Genomic DNA, 24,405 nt, shown 5'->3' with positions numbered 1-24,405 from the left:
GACTGTGAACCTACATGCAAAGAAAAGATCTTTACAAATCAAAGGCAAAATGAAGACTCAAATATACAAGAGCAGCCCCACACTTCATGAATATTAAAGCAAGTCCTTCAAACAGGAAAATTCCATCAGTTGGAAATCTAGAGCTAAACAATGAAAGAGCTCTAGAGATGAAAACTATGTAAATACATGAGATTTTTTATTATTTCTATCACTTTAAAAGATAATTGTTTTAGCAAAAAGATTAATACAGTATGAGGTATACAACATATATAACAGGAAGATACATGACAAAACTAGCACAATGGACTGGGGAGGAGAAATGGAATTGTACTGAGTATTTACACCACATCTGAAATAGTATGAGATCCCCTGAAGGCAGATGGTGATAAAGATTTCTACTATGAACCTTAAAGCAACCAGTAAAATAACAAATTTATAGCTAATAAAAAAAAAAGAATAAAATCAAAGAAAAAAAACAGAATTAAAAAATTCCATTAAATCAAAAGTAGACATAAAAATAAAAAGGAAACAATATATAAAACAAAACAACAGGGGCATCTGGGTGACTCAGTCAGTTTAGCATCTGACTCTTGATTTTGGTGCAGGTCATGATCTCAGTCATGAGATCAAGCCCCATGGAGCCCACTTGAGATTCTCTCTCCCTCTCTGTCTTCCCCGCTCACTCTTTCTCTCTCAAAAAAATTTTAAAAAATTAAGATAATAAAACAAAAGATTTAAACATAAGCATATCAATAATCACATGAAATATAAATGATCTATTTACCTGAAACCTAGAAAACACTATATTACATGAAAGGAGGTAGTCATAAAAGACTACCTATTGTACAATTCCATAATGAAATGTCCAGAGTAGGCAAACCCACAGAGATAGAAAGTAGACTAGTGATTACCAGTGGCTAGAAGAAAGGTAAAAAAGGGAGACTAATCAGTACAGAGTTTCTTCTGGGGGTGATTAAAATGTTCTGAAATTGAATAATAGTAATAGACCCATAACTTTGTAAGTATACCAAGAACCACTATATCATATGCTTTAAAAGGGTGCACTTTACAGTGTGTAAATAAATTAAAAATACAATAAAAATATAGTGAAAATACCGGACAAAAAGCGAAAGAAATATTAATAAATAACAGACATATTTTCTTGGATCTAGCCCTGTAATAAGATTCTAATTCCCACCCCATTCCAAAAGGTTTGGGTACCTGATTTGCTTTGGCCAATAAAATCTAGATAGAAATTATGTGTATTACTCCCTAACAGACACTTTTACGGTATTTCCACTCTATCTCTTTTCCATTTGCCACAAGTCTTGTTTATCCCAGATGGGAGCTGGTCTATGGTCCTGGAATAAAGAAGCATGGAACAAAGATGTATTCAACCTGCAGCTTAAGATGAATATGAAATGTGAGGAAGAAATAAAACCTTGTTGCTGTAATTTTTAAAAAAGTAAATGGTATAAGTCAGGCAGAGAAGGACAAATACCATATGTTTGCACGTATAGGAGGATTAGGAGGAACTTAACTGAGGAACAAGGGGGAGAAGAAGGGGGGAAATGGTGGGGGAAAGGGAGAGAGGCATACCATGAGAGACTCTTGAATGCTGATAAAAACTGAGGACTGATGGATGTTGGGGGGAGGGCAGATGGGCATGGAGGAGGGCACTTGTGGGGAAGAGCACTGGGTGTTATGTGGAAACTAATTTGACAATAGACTATTTGTAAAAAAAAAAAAATTTTTTTTAAAAGCAAATGGCCTAAATATTCTAATTATAAGGCAAAGATCATTAGTTTGTATTTTAAAAAGACCTAAATATATGCTGCCCAGCTGACAAACTTTAAAGATAAAGGATGGAAAATGTATAAAATTCTAACACTATTCAAAAGAAAGCTACAATGACTACATAGATGTCTAAGCAAACGATATTGCCAAAATAAAGAAGGCATTTCACAAAAGGGCATGACAAACCTAAATGTGTAAATACTTAATAAATACAACTTTAAGATACATGAAACAAAGACTGAAATAATTTAAAGAAAACAGACAAATCCGTTATTATAGTTGGTTTCAGTACTCCTCTGTCAATATCTGGTATCACAAGTAAACAGAAAAACAGCAAAGAAATAATAGACTTAAAACATTACCAATAAATTTTAATCAATTAATGTTAACAGAATATTCCACCAAACAATAGCTTAATATACCCTCTTCTCAAGTTCACATAAGATGTTTTTCAAAATAAGACCATATTCAGGATCATAAAACAATTCTCAATAAATTTAAATGGCTGTTGCTAACACAGGACTTAAAAAATGTACAGCACCAAATATTAGAAAAGAAAGATCACACTGACAATATGCATAAATATAAAAAATCCTAAGACAACTGCAGATCAATATCCACCCTGAACAAAGATGCAAGAATTCCAAATACAATTTTAGTAGATCAAATCCAACAATATTTTATAAAGACAATTTATCACAAGTGGGTTTATCTCAGGAATGCAAAGTTGGTTTAACATTCAAAAATCAATGTAATTCATCATATCAGACTATAAAACGAACACTATGTGATCATTTCAATAAATGCAGAAAAAGCAGTTGACAAAATCCAAAATCTGTTTCTTTTAAACTCTAAGCAAATGAGGAAGATAAAGGAACTTCCTCAATCTGATAAAAGCCATCTACAAAAACCTACAGTTAACAAATTTAATGTTTCACCCCTAAGATCAGGAAAACAAAAATGTATGTTTACCACTTATATTCAAATTTGTACTCAAGGTATTGGTCAGTTGAAATAAGGCAAGAAAAAGAAATAAAGGCATACACATCAGAAAGGAAAAAATAAAAGTGCTTTAATCACAGATGACATTCTCATTTCATTCACATACAAAATCTAAAGGAATCTTTAAAAAAAAAAAACAAAAAAACCCTACCAGAACAAAAGTTTAGCAAACACAGCAGGATACATAAGGCAATAATACAGCTCCAATCAAAATCTCAATTAAGAATTTTTTGTGTAGGGGCGCCTGGGTGGCTTAGTCGGTTAAGCTTCCGACTTTCGCTTAGGTCATGATCTCGCGGTTCATGGGTTTGAGCCCCGCGTTGGGCTCTGTGCTGACTTCCAGCTCAGAGCCTGGAGCCTATTTCAGAGTCTGTCACTCCCTCTCTCTCTGACCCTCCCCTGCTCACACTGTCTCTCTCTCTCTCCTAGAAATAAATAAAACATTAAAAAAAAAAAGAATTTTTTGTGTAAATTAACAATTTGTTTTAAAATTCATATAGGAGGGGTGCCTGGGTGGTTCCACTGTTTAAGCAGCTGATTTCAGCTCAGTCATGACCTCACAGTTGGTGGGTTCAAGCCCCGTGTCGGGTTCTGTGCTGAAAGCTCAGAGCCTGGAGCCTGCTTTGGATTCTGTGTCTCCCGCTCTCTCTGCCCCTCCCCCGCTCATGCTCTATCTTTGCCTCTCAAGCATAAATAAAAATGGTTAAGAAATTAAAAATAAAATTAATATGGGAATGTTAAGTTCCAAAAATAGTCAAAATGGAGAACTAAGTTGAAGGATTAACACTATCTCATTTCAAGACATATTATAAAGATACAGTAATCAAACTGTACCATATTGGCATTAAGACAGAAAACAGCAATGGAACAGAAGAAGTCTAGAAATAGGCCTATACATGCACTGACAACTAATTTTTGACAAATGTACAAAAATATTTAAGAAAGGACAGCCTCTTCAATGAATGGTATAGGAACAATTAAATATGCATATTCAAAAAATAAATTTTGATCTATACTTTGCTCCATGTACAAAACTAACTCAAAATTGATCAGACCTAGGAGCATCAGGGTGGCTCAGTCAGTTGAGACTCTTGATTTCGGTTCAGGTCATGATCTCACAGTTCATGAGCTCCAGCCCCACATCAGGCTCTGTGATCACAGCGCAGAGCCTGCTTGGGATTCTCTCTCTCACCCTCTCTCTTTCTCTGCCCCTCTCCTGCTCATGCTGGCTGTCTCTCTCTCTCTCAAAATAAATAAACTAAAAAACAAAACAAAACTGATTTTAAAAAATAGATCAGTCCTAAACATAAAACTTAAAACTATAAACAACTTCTATAAGAAAATATAGGCATCAAGCTGTGTGACCTTGAGTTATCAAAAGGACAATCCACAAAAGAACAACTTCAAATTGGACTTAATCAAAATTTACAACTTCACCAAAATGTACAACAGAAGATACCGTTAAGAGAATGAGAAGCCACAGACAGGGAAAAAATATTTCAAAACATTTATGTGATAAAGAATTCATATCCCAAATGTTCAAAGAACTCTTAAAATATAGTAATAAGAAAACAAACAACCTAACTTTTAACAGGCAAAAAATTCAAACAGACATTTTATCAAAGAAGATACATCAATGGCAAATAAACACATAAAAAGATGTTCAACACCATTAGGAAATGCAAATTAAAACTATAAGAAGACACCAGGCACCGAGGTAACTCAATCAGTTGAGCATCCGACTCTTGATTTCAGTTTGGGTCATGATATCAGTTTGAGGGTTCGAGCCCTGTGTCAGCCTCTGTGCTGAGAGGGGATTCTCTGCCTCTCTCTCCGCCCCTCCCCTGCACATGCTAAGTCTCTCGCAAACATAAAGTTTAAAACAAAAAAAGCTACAAGATACCAATACCTGTTAGAATGGCTGAAATTAAAGACTAACCATACCAAGTATTGGCAAGGATGTAGAGGAACTGAAATTTTCATACACTGTTGATGGGAATGTGAAAAAGTATAGGGCTTTTGGAAATAGTCTCACAGTTAAATGTGCACCTATCACATAAAACAGCCATTCCAATTCTAGGTATTTGCCCAGGAGAAATGAAGCATACATCTATCTGCACAAAGGTTTGTCCACAAGTATTTACAGCATTTCATAATAAAAAGTGAATAAACTAGAATATATCCATACAATAGACTACTACTACTAAGCAAGTAAAAAAAAATGAACTAGTCACACAACATGGATGAATCTCAGAACAATTATGCTGAGTAAAATACGCCACTCAAAAAAGTTGCATAGTACATTATTCCATTTCTATAAAATTCTAGAAAATGCAAACTAATCTACATAACTGAAAGGAGATCAATGGCTGCTAGGGATGCAAAGATGAATAATGGATATATGTTTTCTTGACTTTGGTGATTATTTCACAGATATATATACCTATGTCAAAACCAAACTGCATACAAGTATGTGTAATCATGTCAATTATAAATGAAAAAAAGCTGTTAGAAGTTATCTGTTAAACTGTTATTACTCTTAAAGCCAGTGGGAGTTGAACTTAAATGAACACAAAAGGGGACTCTTCCAATGATTCTTTTGTAGCTGATGCCCAAAATAACTTCTGATAATAATACAATGAAAGAGCACACAGGGTCCAAGGTATACCTTCCTAACAAACAACTATTCTATTTCATCCCCATTAAGAGAAACAGATACTGCCTTCCATAAATAAATTGAACGAAGAGATTTCCCACTCTGAACCATAAATCAAACATCCACCCTAAATTAAATTACTTTACAAATTAACCAAAGGTGACTAGTTACAGGGTTTAAATCAACAGTGGCAGTTTCGAGGCACCTGGGTGGTTCAGTCAGTTAAGTATTCAACTCTTGATCTCAGCTCAGGTCATTATCTCACAGTTTGAGAGTTTGAACCCCATGCTAGGCTCTATGCTGACAGCATGAGCTTGCCTGGGATATGGTATCTCCCTCTTTTTGCCCCTTCCCTGCTTGCACTCTCATTCTCTCTCCCTCCCTCCCTCAAATAAAATTAAAAGAAATAAAAATGGTAGAATTATTGGCCTTAAGAAATTCTAAAATTCAGGAACAATTTAGGGAATTTATATTAACAAAAAAAAAAAAAAAATTTCTAAAGCTATCTGAGCCAGGAGAAAATTTTAATACAACTTTAGTTTTAAGACCAACTCCTCCCAAGAATTGAATACTTCTGTTAATTTTGACAAACAAGGAGCCAAAGACTAGAAAATAAACATTCTTAATATGAGTAAACTTTGATAATGGCATATATACATAAATGAATGGCTGAGTTCATGTAATTGCAGAGAGAGAAAAGCCAAGCAACCTCACTTACCTATTTTGTTCCTCCAGTTTAGCCAGGAGTTCTAAGTCGTCTGGACTCAACTGTGAAGGGGAAGATGGTGAAAGGGCTGGCGTGGATAGTGTGGTAGATGATGATGTAGTGTGTAATGAAGCAGATGGACTTGCCACCTGACTGGCCATCTGACTGACTGTATGTGATACTGTGTTCTTCACCCATGAGAGAGTAGAACTCAGTTTTTCTGCAACCTTGTCTGTCGCCACCTACAAATAAAAACGAAAGTGGAAAATACTTTAATTTTGCTGCATTTATAACCAAGAACTTGATAATCCTGTTTAGTTTTACCTAATAACAACGATTATAATATTTAATATTTTCTTTGAGGTGATAATGATAAAACCTACTTTACCAACAATTAGCCTAACATCAGCTTTTAGTAAATATTTATTTCAGTTCTGCAACATCAACAAACTAAACAGTACTTTCCAAACTACAGGCTGAAATCCATCAGGGAGTAATATAATCAATATGAGAAATAACATCAGCATTTTTGAAAAATGAGAAAGTACAGGGGCACCTGGGTGGCTCGGTCAGTTAAACATCCAGCTCTTGATTTCGGCTCAGGTCATGATCTCATAGTTGTGAGATCAAGCCCTGTGTCAGGCTTTGTGCTGGTCGCAGAACCTGCTTAATATTCTCTCCCTCCCCTCTTCCTTCTGCCACAACCCTGCTAATGTGCATGTGCTCTCTCTCTTAAAAAAAAAAAAAAAAAGGAAAGGAAGAAAACAGAAAATATCAGTGTAAATATATACTGTCTTATGAAATTGATGTTTCATTTACATGTGTATATTCAAACTATGTACTACATGTAGATATATTTATGAGTGTATCAAGTTGGGATATAAAATGTATTCTGTAGAGGCACCTCAGTGGCTCAATTGGTTGAGCATCCCATTCTGTATTTTAGCTCAGGTCATGATCCTCTGGTTGCGGGATTGAGCCCCACACTGGGCTCCACACATGGAGCCTACTTGAGATTCTCTACTCTTTCCCTCTGTTACCCCCTCAAGTTGAAAAGAAAATGTATTCTGTAGTAAAAAAAAAACACAAAACTTTGAAAGTCAAGGATTTAAATATGTCCATTTGGTGATAAGGATAGAGGAATGCTATAACATTACTAATAATTCAACAAAAACTGGGTTTGCTTAGCATAAGTAAGATGTAACGAGATCCATGATACCTGTCTTCAAACAACAAAACAGTAAATTTAAAGAAAAGAGACTTTATCTAGAGGAACAAAATTATGATAAATGGTTGAGTTAGTAGAGTGAGAGATGCAAGGCACAATTTTCACATAGTTAGAACTATTGAAAAATAGAATGGGATGCCTAGAAAGAGTAGACATTCCCATCATTGGCTATAATAAGGCTGTAACTCTAAGAGCCAAACATGACAAGTTGAAGATAACTTTCTAAGTGAGCAACCAGAATTTATAAGCCCTTAAAATCTCTCCTATCTCTATCCAACGGATCCAAAAATGCTGATCCGAAGGGGCACATGCACCCCAATGTTTACAGCAGCACTACCAACAATAGCCATAGTATGGAAATGTCCATCGACTGATGAATGGATAAAGGAGATATATATGTATATATACAATGGATTATTTCTCGACAATCAAAAAGATTGAAATCTTGTCATTTGCAACAACGTGGATGGAACTAGAATGTATTATGCTAAGTGAAATAAGTCAGTCAGAAAAAGACAAATAGCATATGATTTCATTCATATGCAGAATTTAAGAAATAACAGATGAACATAGGATAAGGGAAGGAAAAATAAGATAAAAATGGAGGGAGGCAAACCAGAAGAGACTCTTAAATACAGAGAACAAACTGAAGGTTGCTAGACGGGTGTTGGGTGGGTGATGGGTATTAAGAAGGGCACTTCTTGGGATGAACACTGGGTGTTATATGTAAATGATGAATCACTAAATTCTACTTCTGAAACCATTATTACACTGTATGTTAACTCATATTTAAATAAATTTTTAAAAAAAGAAGTAACAAGTGTTGGCAAGGATGTGGATGAAAGAGAACCCTTGAGCACGGTTGGTAGAAACGTAAATCAGTAAAGCCACTTTGGCAAACACATTTTTTTCCTCAAGAAATTAAAAATAGAACTAACAAATGATGCAGAAATCTCACTTCAAGGTATATAAACAAAGAAAATTAAAACAGGATACTGAAAATACAGATGTAAAAGACAAATCTCTATCTCTGATATTCAGTGCATTACACATGTCCATGTGTTCAACAGAAATCATACCCATCTCCTAAGCAGCTATGTATGCAAATTCAGCTGGAAAACAAAATATACATAAATAATATTCAAACATGTCATTATCACTTCACTAATGACAAACAATGTAAATAATATCCGTATCTGAATACCTATATAACACTAAATATTCTTAATGACTTTAGTTTACAAGGTGTAATAGGCTTTTAAGGGACTGCATTTTCTATCAACTATCCTAAAAAGAGCTTCTTGATTGTGAAGTACTTAGACATATAAAAGCTAAAAACTAAGAAGTGCTTTTATGTGCTCTGACAAGATCTTAAATTTTATATTATAACTAAAAGGCTAAAGCACTGTCAATTATTTTTGGAATCAGCATTTTCCCATCTAATCTTATATACAGTAACTCATACACACAGAAATTAAAACACCAAGACATAAATCCCACCCAGATTATTTTAGCAAACACTATTCTCTTCATAGCTTGCCCAAGAGTTTTCTTACCTGAATACACAGGTAACTCTCTTTCTACCCCTCTGCCCCCATTTCCTCCACCTCAACCCAGCAGGGTAATTTGATGTAAGGAAAAGATAAAATGGAAAAGGGATCCTAAGGTCATAGTTAAGCAACTCAATATGAGACTGGAACTTCTAAGACAAAAATTTTATTTAAAGTGCTGAAAAGAGTCAAGAGTTTTATTAACCTAAGAATACCTCTCATTTTCAGTAACTCATTTTAGAACTTACTTCTCTTAGAAATAGTATTATAGAAGGAATCCAAGGAGACTCTTTCTGTTGAGAGAATAAAAACAAGAAGGATGCAGTCATGGGACCCAAGGAAAAGAAATACAGGGAATATCATTTAGGCTTCCAGGCAAAAGAAGTCCTTGCCAGTGCACAGACCAGCAGCACAGCTCCTCAGGGCAAAAAGTCAGACAGGAACCAAAGACTAATTTAGCCAGACTTCCTTTAAAAGGTCAGAACCATGGTAGATAACAAAATAACCTACTATAATTTGCAATCCTATTGATCTTTTCAACATAATTACAACTACAAATCAACTGTGAAGGTACTAATTTTCATCTTCAAACCACAGTAATCAGAAAATCTAACATGTAAAATTTACAGAAAAATGTAACCTTTAATGATATCAACCATTAATTTCAAATATATTTACAACTTTCAAAAATTAATACTTCACATTTCCATTATATAAAAGTTCTCTACTAGATTTAATTGTAGAAAAGGCAAAAGAGTCCTACTTTTTGCTTTCATTTATTAAAACAAATACATTTACCATACCCCTTTTGCATACTGTAGCAACAGGCTTCCATTTAAAGAGTTTGGACTAACCAAGGGCACAATCCTGACATCCTTTCAACCTTGTTGAAATTCAGCTGAAATGAGATTCAATCTAGAACTACTGAAGGCTCAACAACTCATCTTCAAATGTTATACTTAAATATAACTCGAGTATTTAATTGCAGTTGCACTTTAATAAAGTTTAATAGTCATGGTTCTAGAAATCCCATAGGACTGATGTGTTTTTCATCTATTATCATGTTCTATTTTTCCTTTAATTCTACAGTACTTTTCCAAATCTCTACCCTGCCACCTCTAACTCTCCTTCCTTCATCCTATGGTAAACTGTCATGAACACATAATAAATCTGACAATGCCATTACATCACAAAGTTCTTGTCTACCTCATAGAGGAGTTATGCACTTACTTTTAAATATGAACACACTCTGAAAAGGTTAAAAAACCATCATTATAAACGTTTAGTAATCAGACACAAATGACCACATACTATAGGATTCCATTTATATAAAATGTCCAGAATAGGCAAATTCAGACACAGAAAGTGTATCAGTGGCTTCAAGGGGCTAGGAGAATGACATGGGATTTATTTCTGGAGTGACAAAATGCTCCAGGATTCAATTGTGGTGATGGTGACACAACCCTGTGAATATACTAAATGCCACTGAACTGCACACTTCAAATGAGTGGATTTATAGTATGTGAATTATATCTCAACTTTAAAATGGCTTAGTAAATGTCAGAAAACTACATAACATATGATTCCAACCATAGAAAAAAAGGCAAAATGATGGGAGACAGTAAAAAGATCAATAGCTGTTAAGGTTTGGGAGTAGGGGAGGGATGAACACGCAGAGCACAGAGGATTTTTAAGTACTAAAAATACTCTGTATAATACTATCATGATGGATATGTGTCATTACACATTTGATCGAATCTATACAATGCACAAAACTAAGAGTGAACTCTAATGTAAACTATGGACTCTGGGTGATTATGATGTGTCAATGTAGGAACATAACTGGTAACATATAAACCACTCTGTTGGAGAAGGCAGATAAAGGGGGAAGCTAAGCATGTTGAAGGGCAGAGAGTATATGGGACATCTCTGTACTTTCCACTCAATTTTGCTGTAAATCTAAAACTGTTCCACAAAAAAAAGTAAAATCTTAATAAAATGATGAAGTTTAGAAGGAATCTTACAGATTACTATAATATTTGAATAGGATCTCCCATGAAAAACAATCATGGTTCCTATGTCGCTCTGTATTTTATTAGAAGTTATAAGGATACTCTTGAGGTGCCTGGATGACTCAGTCCATTAATCGTCCAACTTAGGCTCAAGTCATGATCTCATAGTTCATGGGTTCGAGCCCCACGTGGGGTTCTGCTCTGGTGGTGCAGAGCCTGTTTAGGATTCCCTCTCTTTCTCTCTCTCTCTGCGCCCCTACCCCAACTGGTTCAAAATAAGTAAATAAATAAAAACTTAATTTAAATAAAGTTGGAAGGATACTCTTAACTCCTAATAATTACTTTTTAATTTTTATTTTTATTCCAGTATAGTTAACATACAGTGTTGTATTAGTTTTAGATGTATAGTGATTTAACAATTCTGTATATTACTGCTTATCAACATAAGTACACTCTTAATCCTTTTTACCTATTTTACCCACAACACCCCACTCACCTCCCTTCTGTCAGTTTGTTCTTGAGTCTGTTTTTTGTCTTTTTTCCCCTTTGTTCATTTGTTTGTTAAATTCCACATGAATGAAATCATGTTGTCTTTCTCTGACTTATTTTACTTAGCATTATACTCACTAGCTCCATCCCTGTCATTGCAAATGGCAAGATTTCTTTTCATGGCAGAATATTCTAGTGTGTGTATACATGTATATATAGGTATACATGCACATATAAACATCTACTGATGGACACAGGCTGCTTCCATAATCTGGCCATTGTAAATAATGCTGCAATCAACATAAGGGTGCATGTATCTTTTTGAGTTAGTGTTCTCATAATCTTTGAACACCCATTACTGGATCATATGGCAGTTCCTGTTTTTATTTTTTATTAAATTTTAATGGTTTGGTTTTTTTCTTTGTTTCTGTTTTTGTTTTTGTTTTTACAGAGAGAGACCTAGCATGAGCAGTGGAGGGGCAGGAAGAGAAGGAGACACAGAATTTGAAGCAGGCTTCAGGCTCTGAGCTGTTAGCACAGAGCTTGACACAGGGCTGGAACCGACGAACCATGAGATCATGATCTGAGTCTAAGTCAGACGCTTAACTGACTGAGCCACCCAGGCGCCCCTCTATTTTTATTATTTTAAGGAAGCTCCATGCTGTTTTCCACAGTGACTGCACCAGTTTATAGTCTCACCAACAGGGCAAAATGCTTCTTTTTCTCCACATCCTTGACAACACTTGTTTCTTGTGTTTTTAATTTTAGCCCTTCTGACTTGTATGAGGTACTATCTCATTGTAGTTTTGATTTGCATTTCTGTGATGAGTGATGTTGAGGATCTTTCAATGGGTCTGTTGACCATTTGTATGTCATCCTTAGAGAAATGTCTGTTCACGTCTCCTACTCATTTTTAAATTAGATTATTTGTTATTTGGGTGCTGAGTTCTGTAAGTTCCTTATGTATTTTGGACATTAACCCTTTATCAGTTATGTCATCTGCTTCTCCCATTCAGTAAGTTGCCTTTTACTTTTGTTGACTGATTCCTTTGCTGTGCAGAAGTTTTTACTTTTACATAATCCCAATAGCTTATTTTTGCTTTTGGTTCTCTTCTCTCAGGAGACATATCTAGAAAAAGGTTGCTATGACCAATGTCAGAGAAATTACTGCTTGTGCTCTCTTCCAGGATTTTTACAGTTTCAAATCTCATATTTAGATCATTAATCCAATTTTTGTGTATAAGAAAATGGCCCAGTTTCATTATTTTGCATGAGGCAGTCCAGTTTTCCTAACACCATTTGTTGAAGAGACTTTCTCATTGCATGTACTTGCCTCCTTTGTTGAAGATTAACTGACAAACGTGGGTTTATTTCTGAGATCTCTATTTTATTCCACTAATCTATGTGTCTATATTTTGTCCCAATACCATACTGTTTTGATTACTATAGTTTTGTAGTATATCTTGGGAATCTAAGATTGTGTCACCTCTTTTTTTTTCTTCAAGATTGTTATGGCGGGGCGCCTGGGTAGCTCAGTCAGTTAAGCATCTGACTCAGGTCATGATCTTGTGGTCCGTGACTTCAAGCCCTGCACCAACAGCTCAGAGCCTAGAGCCTGCTTCGGATTCTGTGTCTCCCTCTTTCTCTGCCCCTCCCCCACTAGTGCTCTGTCTCTTCTCTCTCTCCCCATCCTCTCACAAAAATAAACATTAAAATTTTAAAAAGAAACAAAACCAGAGCACACTGTATGTCAGTCAATTTGACAATAAATTATATTTTTAAAAATAACAAAAACCAAAAACATTTAAAAAATTTTTTTGTTATAGCCATTCAGGGCCTTTTGTGGTTCCAAATTTTTAAAATTGATTGTTCTATGAATGCTGTTGTTATCTTGATAGAGACTGCTTAAATCTGTAGATTGCTTTGAGTAGTATGGACATTTAAGAGTATCTTCCAATTCATGAGTATGGAATATCTTTCCATTTATTTATGTCATCTTCAATTTCTCTCATCAATGTTTTATATTTTCAGAGTACAAGTCTTTCACCTCCTTGGTTAAGTTTATTTGTAAGTGTTTTATTATTATTGGTACAATTGTGAATGGAATTTTCTTAATTTCTCTTTTTGTTGCTTCATTATTCATGTGTAGAAATGCAATGGATTTCTGAATGTTGATTTGTATCCTGCAACCATACTGATTTATCAGTTCTAGTAGTTTTTTGGTGGAGTCTTTAGGGTTTTCTATATATGGTGTCATGTCATCTGCAAAGTAATAGTTTTACTTCTTCCTTACCAATTTGTATGCCTTTTATTCCTTTTTTTCTTGTCTGACTGCTGTGGTTAGGACTTCCAGTACTGTGGTGAATAAAAGTGTTAAGGGTAGACATCCTTGTCTTATTCCTGATCTCAGAGGGAAAAGCTCTCAGTTTTTCACCACTGAGTATGAAGTTACCTGTGAGTTTTTCATATATGGCCTTGATTATATTGAGGTTTATTTCCTCTAAATCTGCTTTGTTGAGGGATTTTATCCTGAATGGATGTTATACTCTGTCAAATGCTTCTTCTGGATCTACTAAAATTATCACATGGTTTTTATCCTTCCTCTTGTTATATGATGTTATCAAGTTGATTGATTTACAAATATTGAACTACCCTGGCAACCCAGGAATAAATTCCACTTGATCACGGTAAATGAATTTTTAAGGTATTGTTAGATCTTGTTTGCCAATATTTTGTTGAGGCCTTTAACATTTATGTTCATCAGAGATAGTGACCCATAGTTCTCTTTTGTATGGTGTCATTATCTGGTTTTGTTATAGAGGGAATGGTAGCCTCATGGAAATAATTTGCAAGCTTTCTTTCCTCTTCTATTTTTTGGAATAGTTTGAAAAAAATAGGTATTAATTCTTCTTTAAATGTCTGGTAGAACTACCCTGTGAAGCCATCTGGCCCTGGGCTTTAGTTAATTAAGTTTTGTTTTTTTTATTTTTTTATTCTTAATTTTTGAGAGAGAGACAGATTATGAGTGGGGGAGGAACAGAGATAGAGAGAGGGAGAGACAGAATGCAAAGCAGGCTCCAGGCTCTAAGTTGTCAGCATAGACCTCGACACAGGGCTTGAACCTGCAAGTCATGACATCATGACCTAAGCTGAAGTCAGACAGTTAACTGACTGAGCAGCCCTGGAGCCCCTATTAAGTTTTTTGATTACTGATTCAATTTCATCTCTAGTAACTGATCTGTTAAAACTTTCTAATTCTTTCCTGAGCAGTTTTGGTAGGTTGTATGTTTCTAGAAATTTATCCATTTCTTCTAGGTTGTCCAATTTTGGGGGCATATAGGTTTTCATAATAATGTCTGATAATCCTTTGTATTTCNTATCAGATAAAGGGTTAATATCCAGAATATATAAGGAACTCATCAAACTACACGCCCGAAACACAATCCTTTGTATTTCTGTGGTATCCAGTTGATAGTTCTCTTCCATTTTTGATGTCTGATGTTGAGTTGTTTTTTTTTTTCTTGAGGAGTCCAGCTAAAGATTTATCAATCTTGTTGCTCTTCCCAAAGAATCAGCTCCTACTTTCAATGATCAGTTCTACTGGTTTTCTTAGTTTCTATTTTCTTTACTCCTGCTCTAATCTTTATGATTTCCTTCCTCCTATGGGTTTTGGATTTTGTTTGTCTTTTTTCTAGTTCCTTCAGGTGTAAAGTTAGGTTGTTTGGGTTTTTTCTTTATTAATTTGGTAGTCTGAGATTTTTCTTGCTTCTTGAAGTAGGCCTGTATTGCTATATACTTGCCTTTTAGAACAGCTTTTGCTGTTTCCCAAAGATTTGGGGCACTTTGCTTTCATTTTCATTTGTCTCCATGTAATTTTTTATTTCTCTGTTTTAGATTTACTGTTTAGAAGCATGCTATTTAACCTCCATGTATTTGTGTTCTTTCCACATTTTTTTTCCTGTGGTTGATTTCTAGTTTCATAGTATTGTGGCTAAAAAGATGAATGGTACGATTTGTTTGTTTGTTTTGTTTTGTTTTGTGGCCTAATATGTGCTCTATTCTGGAGAATGTCCATATGCACTTGAAAAGAATGTATACTCTGCTATTTTAGGATGGAATGTCCTGAAAATTTCAGTTCAATCCATCTGATCCAATGTGTCATTCAAAGCCACTGTTTCCTTGTTGATTTTCTGTTTAGATGATAAGATCATCTGCTGTTATTTTATTACTATCCATTATTCGTTTGTTATTAGCTGCTTTATATATTTGGGTGCTTACATGTTAGGCGCATAAATGTTTACAATTGTTGTATCTTCTTGTTGGATGGTTACCTTTATGATTATACAGTGTCCTTCATCTCTTGGTACAGTCTTTGTATTAAAGTCTATTGTGTCTGATAGGAGTATAGAAATATTTCTACCCCACTTTCCTTTTCATATCCATTTGCATGATAAATACTTCTCCATTCTTTCATTTTCAATACGCCAATGACTTTAGGTCTGAAATTAGGCTCCCGTAGGCAGCATATAGATGGGTGTCTTTTTATTATTTTATTTATTCCATAACCCTATATCTTTTGATTGGAGCATTTAGTCCATTTATATTCAGACTAATTATTGCTAGTATGTATTTATTGCCATTTTGTTACTTGCTTTATGGTTGTTTTTGTAGTTCTCTATTCTTTTCTTCCCTTGCTCTCTTCTCTCATGATTAGTTGGTTTTTTCAGTGATATACTTGGGATTCCTTTCTCTTACTTTTTTTCTATTATCAGTTTTTAATTTGTGGTTACCATTCAGGTTGCATATAACATCGTCTGCATAGCAGTCTATATTAAGTTGATGGTCACTTAAGTTTGAACCTATTCTTTACTCTTCTCCCTCTCCTCTTATCATGTTTTAGGTATATGGTGTCATACTTTACATCCTATTATTTGTGAATCCTTTCCCTGATTGTTACAGATACACTTATTTTTACTGCCTTTCCATTTCCTACTTTTCTTTAATTTTATTATTTTTTTAATTTCAGAGAGAAAGCACACATGAGCAGGGGTGAAGGGCAGAGGGAGAAAGGAAGAAAGAAAATCTTAAGCAGCTCTACCCCCAACACAGAGCCTGATATGTGGCTCAATCCCATTACCCTAGGATCATGACCTTAAATAAAATCAAGAGTCCAACACTCAAAAGTCTGAGCCACCTGGGTACCCCATGTGTTTCCTACTTTTCTTACTCTTACCTATGGTCTTCCCTTTCCACTCAGCGTCCCCTTTATCATTTTTTGTAGGGCCAAATTAGCAGTCATGAACTCCTTTAGCTTTATTTTGTCTGGAAAATTCTTGATCTCTCCTTCTGTTCTGAATGATAGTCTTGCTGGATAGAGTACTCTTGGCTGCAGGCTTTTTTCCTTTTAGCTCTCTAAAGATATCATGCCCCTTCTATCTGGCCTGCAAAGTTCTTGCTGAAAAATTCACTGATAGTCATATGGGGGTTGCCCTTGTATGTAACTGTTTTTTTTTCCCCCTAGCTTCTTTAAAAATTTTCTCTTTATCACTACTTTTTGCCATTTTAATTACTACATGTCTTGCCATGGACCTCTTTGGGTTGATTTTTTAAATTGCCTTAACCAATAATAAACATCAAAAGTTATTATAAAAGAAAGAAAAAAGTGATTACTAAGACTCATTTTTGGGACGCAGTCAACATGCTGTTGAGAAACAGCCCACTCAGGGTCAAGTATCGTATTCTGGCTAACAGCCCAACTGAGGTCCTAGCATCAACCACTAGACAGGAATATGAATACACCAACAAATGATTCTAGACCCTAGATGAAGAGTCAACCTCAGCCCCAAGTCTTCCTAGCTTCTCTAATTCACAGGAATTTTAAAGCAGAAACAAGCCCTTCTCCTTATGCTCTGTCCGAATTCTTCACCCCAAGAATATATGGACATACTGAAACAATTGTTTTTAAACCACTGAGTTTTATGGTGGTTTGTTATACCACTATGGAAACTGGAACAGATCATATTATCTCGCAAAACAAAATGATTCGATAATGCTTAAAATGAAATGAAACCAGAAAATTAAAATAAAGTATTACTAAAGACATCATTCTGAATTTGTTTTTGAAGGGATGGTGGGCTCACAAAGTTGAGAAAAAACATCTTTTTATAGGGTGGTATAAGTAGAAACAAGGGCAGTACACCAAGAAAACAAAGGACATTAGAACCAGAAAATTAATGTTTGGAGCCTGACAGAACAGCATTTAATTTAGTTAGGAAAATTTATCATTGATTTGTGGCTCGGAGTCAAATGCATTTAAACCACATCATTACTTTTCCACTGCTATTAAAATGGCATTTTGATTGGTATGCTAAAGCAGTGCCAAGAAATAAGAATTTCAAGACAGGCTTTTGTTTTACGAGTGTTTTCTTAAAGAACCTTGTTGTTTTTTGTTTTAATTTTTTTTAACGTTTATTTACTTTGAGAGAGACAGAGAGCCCACATACACAGAAGGAGAAGAGAGAGGGAGAGAGAATCCCACACAGGCTCCACGCTGCCAGAGCAGAGTCCAATTCAGAGCTTGTTCCCACAAACCCTAAGACCATCATCTGGGCCTAAACCAAGAGTCAGACATCCAACCAACTGAGCCACCCAGGCACTCCTTGTTGTTGTTTTTAAGAATTCTGGTTGTGGGGCGCCTGGGTGGCTTAGTCGGTTAAGCATCCGACTTTCGCTTAGGTCATGATCTCGCGGTTCATGGGTTCGAGCCCCGCGTCGGGCTCTGTGCTGACTGCCAGCTCAAAGCCTGGAGCCTGTTTCAGTCTGTGACTCCCTCTCTCTCTGACCTTCCCCTGCTCACACTGTCTCTCTCTCTCTCTCTCCTAGAAATAAATAAAACATTAAAAAAAAAAATTTAAAAAAAAAAGAATTTTGGTTGTTCTTATATTGAACTGACTTTTTTATTTAAATCAACTCCATGCCTACCAAGGAGCTCAACAAAGGGCTTGAACTCAGGACCCTGAGATCAAGACCTACGCTGAGATTAAGAGTCTCACACTTAATCAACTGAGCCACCCAGGTGCCCCAAGAATATTATTTTTTGAGAACAATTAATGTGAACACTTTATTGTAAATACTTATATTTTCACTAAGAGACTAAAATAAAGGAGAAACAGTAAAGATATCCAAAAGAGTTTAGTTCAATGGCAAAACAATTTGTAATTAAATTTACATTTAAAAATTTTAGATCATAGCTATAAAAAGGAATGAAGTGCTGACATTTTATAACATGGATTAATCTTAAAAACATTATGCTAAATCAAAGATGCCACAAAATACCAAATATCATGATTCAATTTATAAGAAATGTCCAGAATAGGCATTATTTATAGACAGAAAGTTGATTGGTGATTGCTTAGGACTGGGGAGAGTGGAGGGATAGGGAGCTGTAACTAAAGAGTACAAGATTTCGTTTTGAGGTAATGAAATGTTCTAAAACTTTCTATGATGATGGCTGCAGAATCTGGATAAACTAAAAACCACTGACCTGTACACTTAAAATGAGTAAATTGCATATTATGTGAATCATGTATCAAGGAAGCATTTTTTAAAAAATTTATGTATGAACAAATTTCTCCATAATAACAGCAGAGTATGCAGGGAATGCTTGACAACCCTCCTCGCCTCTAATAAAGTTTACATTTCTGAACATGTGCAGTCTAAAAACCTTCTGAGCTGCTTCATTCTGGACTGGTTGCTCTCTACACTTGGTGCTCAATAGTCACCCAGGAAATCTCCCTTCACTGTGTTCCAGGTATTTCCTTCATGTCTCTTTGGGTTGGATAATATTTCCTAAAACCTTTGTGTCTTCCTTTTTCTTAATACATTCTCTCATTTTGGTGGGACATCTCCTTTTCAAGTTTCCTGAAAGGTAAAACAGACACTGTCTATGTGAAAGTATCTTTATTCTACTCTAATACTTGAAAGTTCAGCTGCATTATAGACTAACTTAGAAATAATTTTCCCTCAGAGTTTTGGATATATTGCTTCAGTTGTCCTCCACCTTCCATTATTTTTGTTAAATAGTTTGAAACCACTCTAATTCTATTAGCCTGCTTCCCTTAATATCTAGGAACTTCTACATCTTCTCTTTAGCATCTTAGTTATTAAAGTTTGCAATGAAATGCCTTGACATAGATATATATATACTTCTTATTGCTTAGCACTTTGGTGGGCTCTTTTAACTTAGAAACTCGTGTCCTGCAGTTCTGGGAAGTTTTCCTGATTTATTTACCTGATGATACACTACCTATATTTCTAACTCTGTCTTAAACTCTTATTATTCAATTATTATACTTCTTGAGCTGGCTTTATGATTTCAACCTTTCCTCCCAATGTTATCACTACTTTCCAAAAGTCCTCTCACACAGCCTCACTTTGATTGTTACAAGCAGGACCCCTTAGTGTCTGAGCTCTGGGCTTTGACATTAGAGATCTGGGGTGAACCCCAGTTCCTCTACTTACTGCTGATATTAAGCTTTAGCTTATTTATAAAAGATAATAATAAAAATAAAATACAAAGTACTACGCATATGGCTAGCACTCAATAAATACAGCTATTTTCATACTGTCTTTTTTTTCTTCTCTTACTCTCTTCTCATGGCTTTTATGCCATGTTCTTAGGGTTTTCCTTCTATTTCTTAGTAATCTTTGTCGGATCTTTTCGATGCTTTGTCAGAAGTTGTCCTCTACAAAACTGTCTTCGGCCACTTCTTTTTTTATTCTAGGCTGGATCAAATACAAACTCTATACCCAAGTTATAGTCATCTCTACCACTTACTAGCTGTGTGACCTGGGGCAATTTATTTAACCAACTGATGCTTCAATCCCTCATCTGAAAAATATAAGCATATCCAAACAAACTAAAGGAGTTTGTGACCACTAAACCAGCCCTGCAAGAAATATTAAAGGTGACTCTTTGGAGGGGGAGAAGTTAAGATGGTGGAGAAGTAGGCATACTGGGATTTCCCTTGTCCCTCAAATACAACTGTATGGAGTCAGAACACTTGAACACCCAAAAAATCAGTTTGCGAATGACAGAAAAATCTTACAGGTGGAGGGAGACAGCTTGGTGGGACTGAGGTGCCTGTATGCAAACTGGGGGACACAGAGAAGCATGGGCACGGAGGGAGGGATCACCTTCTGTGGGAGAGAGAAAGGGACAGAAAGAGAGGCTGTGGACTGCAGTTCTGTGCTGGGACGAGAGGAAAACCTCTCCAGACCACGGACTAGGTTACGAGAAATATGCAGAATACCAGTCTACTCTGCAAACAGCTTTAGGAGCTAAAGATCAAGTAATCAAAAGTGCACAGCTTTCTCTGGATGGAAGTCGCTACTGTGTGCCCTAGCGTGCGGAGAGGGGAGCCAGCCCCTGGGCTCAGTAGTGATCTCAGGGGTGCACTGTGAGAGAACAGTCCCCTTGAGTACTATGGGAAGAGGGTATATTGACCCCTCAAGGACGTGACAACCTGCTAGTGCCAACAATACTGCCACGTGGTGCTGTGCTACTTCAGAACCAGGTCCCCACGGTGAGAGGTCCTTTAAGATATGGGGTGCTGTATCCCAGCCAAGCACCTAGGTGGCATGGGAGAACTGTGGAGCAGGACAAGCCAGCCACTGGCACTACTTTGTGAGGCCTACCTGAACAGCACGGTTTGAGACACCCAGTCTGGGGAGGAGAGACTGGGGTGTCGGCAACAGGACAGCGACCCCCAGTGGCGACGGGACCCACTTACACCAAACCTCAGTGTAACTGCTTATCTCTGGAGTGGAACTAACACTGACTGAAACAGACAGCTTCTCCTCCAGACCAGCACAGCCAAGGTTCCCAGGCACCAACAGACAACTGTCCTGCGGTTTTATATGTTAATCTGTTGTTATTTTTTCTTTTCCTTTTTTCTATTCTTTTTTTCTCTTTTCTTTTTCTTTCTACCCTTTCCTTTTTCTTTCTTTGGAATTAAGTTCACGGTTTCTGATTTGATTTTTGGTCAATTCTTACTACATTTTTTTTCTTTTTTATTTCTTTCTCTGCTTTATCTGTTTAATCAGGCATTTTTACTCTTGTCTTTTTATGCCTTTTCTATAAATCCTCCTCCTTTATTTTCCTTTCTCTTTCTCTGGATTAAGCCTTATAGTTTCTTTGATTCTCTGTGTGATCTTTTTTTTTCATCCGTCTCATTTTTCTCTTTGTATGGGATTAGGTCCCTTGCCCTCTCCTCTTTTCCAGGGTTACTTCAACGAACAAATCAAAGTACACCTGGTGGAAAGTCTAAACAATCCACCACTATGAGTAAGAAGAAGCTTTGTAGAAGATTGACCCCTGGGACAGAGCAGCCAAATATCCAACAACAGAGTGCACACAACACACTCCAAAAACACTTGCTGAAGGGCCAGGCCTTGGACAATGTATGAACTCTTTTTAATACAGTAGTTCTCACAGGTGCCGGACACATAACAAGCTATTAAAAAATGTAAAAGACAGAAACCTAGCCAAAAGGATGAAAAGGAAGAATTCTCCTCAAAAGAAACTCCAGGAAGAAACGACAATCAGAGAATTGCTCAAAACAGATATAAACAATATATTTGAACAAGAATTTAGAATAACAGTCATAAGACTAATAGCCAGGCATGAAAAAGGCATATAAGAGAGCATAGAATGTATAGCAGCAGAGATCAAAAACCTAAGAAATTCTTAACAGAATTAAGAAATACTAGGGGCGCCTGGGTGGCTCAGTCAGTTAAGCGTCTGGCTTCGGCTCAGGTCATGATCTTACTGTTCGTGGGTTCGAGCCCAGCGTCGGGCTCTGTGATGACAGCCAGCTCAGAGCCTGGAGCCTGTTTCCGATTCTGTGTCTCCCTCTCTCTCTGACCCTCCCCTGCTCACACACTCTCTCTCTCTCTCAGAAATAAAAAAAAAAAAAAAAGAAAGAAATACTATAAATGAGATGCAAAATAAAGTAGATACAGTGACAGTGAGGATGGAAGAAGCAGAGCATAGGTAAAAGAAAAGACAAAATTATGGAAAACGATGAAGCTGAAAAAAGAGGAAAGGAAATTACTAACCACAAAGAGAGAATTAGAAACCGAAGTGATTCAATGAAATGAAATAATATCCACATCACAGGAGTTACAGAAGAGAGAAAGGAGCAGAAGGTGTATTTGAACAACTTGTAGCTGAGAACTTCCCTAACCTGGAGAAGGAAACAGACATCCAAGTCCAAGAGGCACAAAGTCGTCCCTTTAAAATCAATAAAAACAGGTCAATACCATGACCTATCATAGTGAGACTGGCATAATACAAAGATAAAGAGAGAATTCCAAAAGCAGCTAGGGACAAATGAGCCTTAATCTACAAGAGTAGACAAATAAGAGTAACAGCAGACCTGTCCACTGAAATTTGTCAGGCCAGAAAGGAGTGGCAGGAAATATTCAATGTGCTAAGTAGGAAAAACATGCAGCCGAGAATCCTTTATCCAGAAAGGCTGTCATGAAGAACAGAAGGACAGATAAAGGCTTTCCCAGACAAAAACTAAAGGTGTTCATAACCACATAACCACTAAAGGCGATCCTAAGGGGGGCTCTGTGAGTAGAAAGCAGCAAAGACTGAAAAGGATCAGAGACATCACCACAAGCACAAAACTTACAGACAACACAAGACACTAAATCCGTATCTTTCAATAATCACTCTGAATGTAAATGGACTAAATGCCCCAGTCAAAAGACATAGGGTATCAGAATGGATTTTAAAAAAAAAAACAAGATCCATCTATATGCTGCCTACAAGAGACTCATTTTAGACCTGAGGACACCTGCAGATTGAAGTGAGGGGAATCAGAACCATCTACCATGTATCTGGATGTCAAAAGAAAGCAGGAGTGTCCATACTTACATCAGACAAACTAGATTTTAAAACAAAGACTGTAACAGGAGAAGGAGGGCATTATATCATAATTAAGGGGTCTAGCCAACATGAGTGCTAACAATTGTAAATGTTTGTCTCCCAACGTGAAGGCACACAGATACATAAATCAACTGATCACAAACATAAATAAATGTATATATAACAATACCGTGATCAAAGGGGATTTTAATACTCCACTTACAGCAAAGGACAGATCATCTAAGCCAAAAATCAATAAGGAAACAATGACTCTGAATGACATATTGACCAGATGGACTTAACACATATATTTAGAAATTTTCTTCCAAAAGCAGCAGAATACACATTTCTCCTCAGGTGCACATGGAACATTCTCCAAAACAGATCACATACTGGGTCACAAAAGAGCCCTCAACATATATAAGAGGACTGAGATCATACATGCATATTTTCAGACCACAACACTATGAAACTTGAAATCAACCACAAGAAAAAATTTGGAAAGTCCCCAAACACATGGAGATTAAAGAATATCCTAAATAAGAATGAATGGGTCAACCAAGAATTAAAGAAGAAATTAAAAAATATATGGAAGAAACGAAAATGAAAACCTGAGAATCCAAAGCCTTTAAGTTGCACCAAAGGCAGTCCTAAGAGGAAAATACACTGCAATCCAGGCCTATCTCAAGAAGCAAGAAAGGTCCCAAATAAAGAACATAACCTCACACCTAAAGGAACTAGAAGGCAGCAGCAAGGAAAATCCAAAGCCAGCAGAAGACAGACAATAAAGATTAGAGGAGATGTAAACAATATAGAATAAAAAACAAAAACAAAAACACAGTAGAACAGATCAATGAATCTAGGAGCTGATTTTTTGAAAGAATAAACAAAATTGATAAACTCCTAGCCAGATTTATCAAAAAAAGAGAGAACACCCTAATAGGTAAAATCACAAGTGAAAGAGGAGAGATCACAACAAACACCAGAGAAATATAAACAATTATTAGAAAATACTATGCAACATTATATG

General features: G+C 36.1%; 1 protein-coding gene across 6 annotated transcripts in view; it reads right to left on the bottom strand.

The window, feature by feature from the left end:
* The window catches only part of EVI5 (ecotropic viral integration site 5), a 208,024-nt gene that overhangs the window by 165,553 nt on the left and 18,066 nt on the right, over positions 1-24,405 (bottom strand). For 5 of the 6 annotated variants that reach the window (XM_077746019.1, XM_077746021.1, XM_077746022.1 and 2 more), the window contains exon 2: positions 6,174-6,403. In XM_077746019.1, the coding sequence (XP_077602145.1) occupies positions 6,174-6,322 (149 nt within the window). In that variant the 5' untranslated portion in view covers positions 6,323-6,403. Of the gene's footprint in view, positions 1-6,173; positions 6,404-9,742; positions 9,811-24,405 lie in introns of those variants that run through there. The other variant, XM_077746024.1, reaches the window with a different exon arrangement.

Source organism: Crocuta crocuta, unplaced genomic scaffold (genome assembly GCF_008692635.1).
Source record: "Crocuta crocuta isolate KB4526 unplaced genomic scaffold, BGI_CrCroc_1.0 scaffold48, whole genome shotgun sequence".
In the NCBI taxonomy this organism is placed as follows: domain Eukaryota; kingdom Metazoa; phylum Chordata; class Mammalia; order Carnivora; family Hyaenidae; genus Crocuta; species Crocuta crocuta.
Note: the sequence above shows the minus strand (reverse complement) of the source record. Positions and strands in the feature narration are given on the sequence as shown.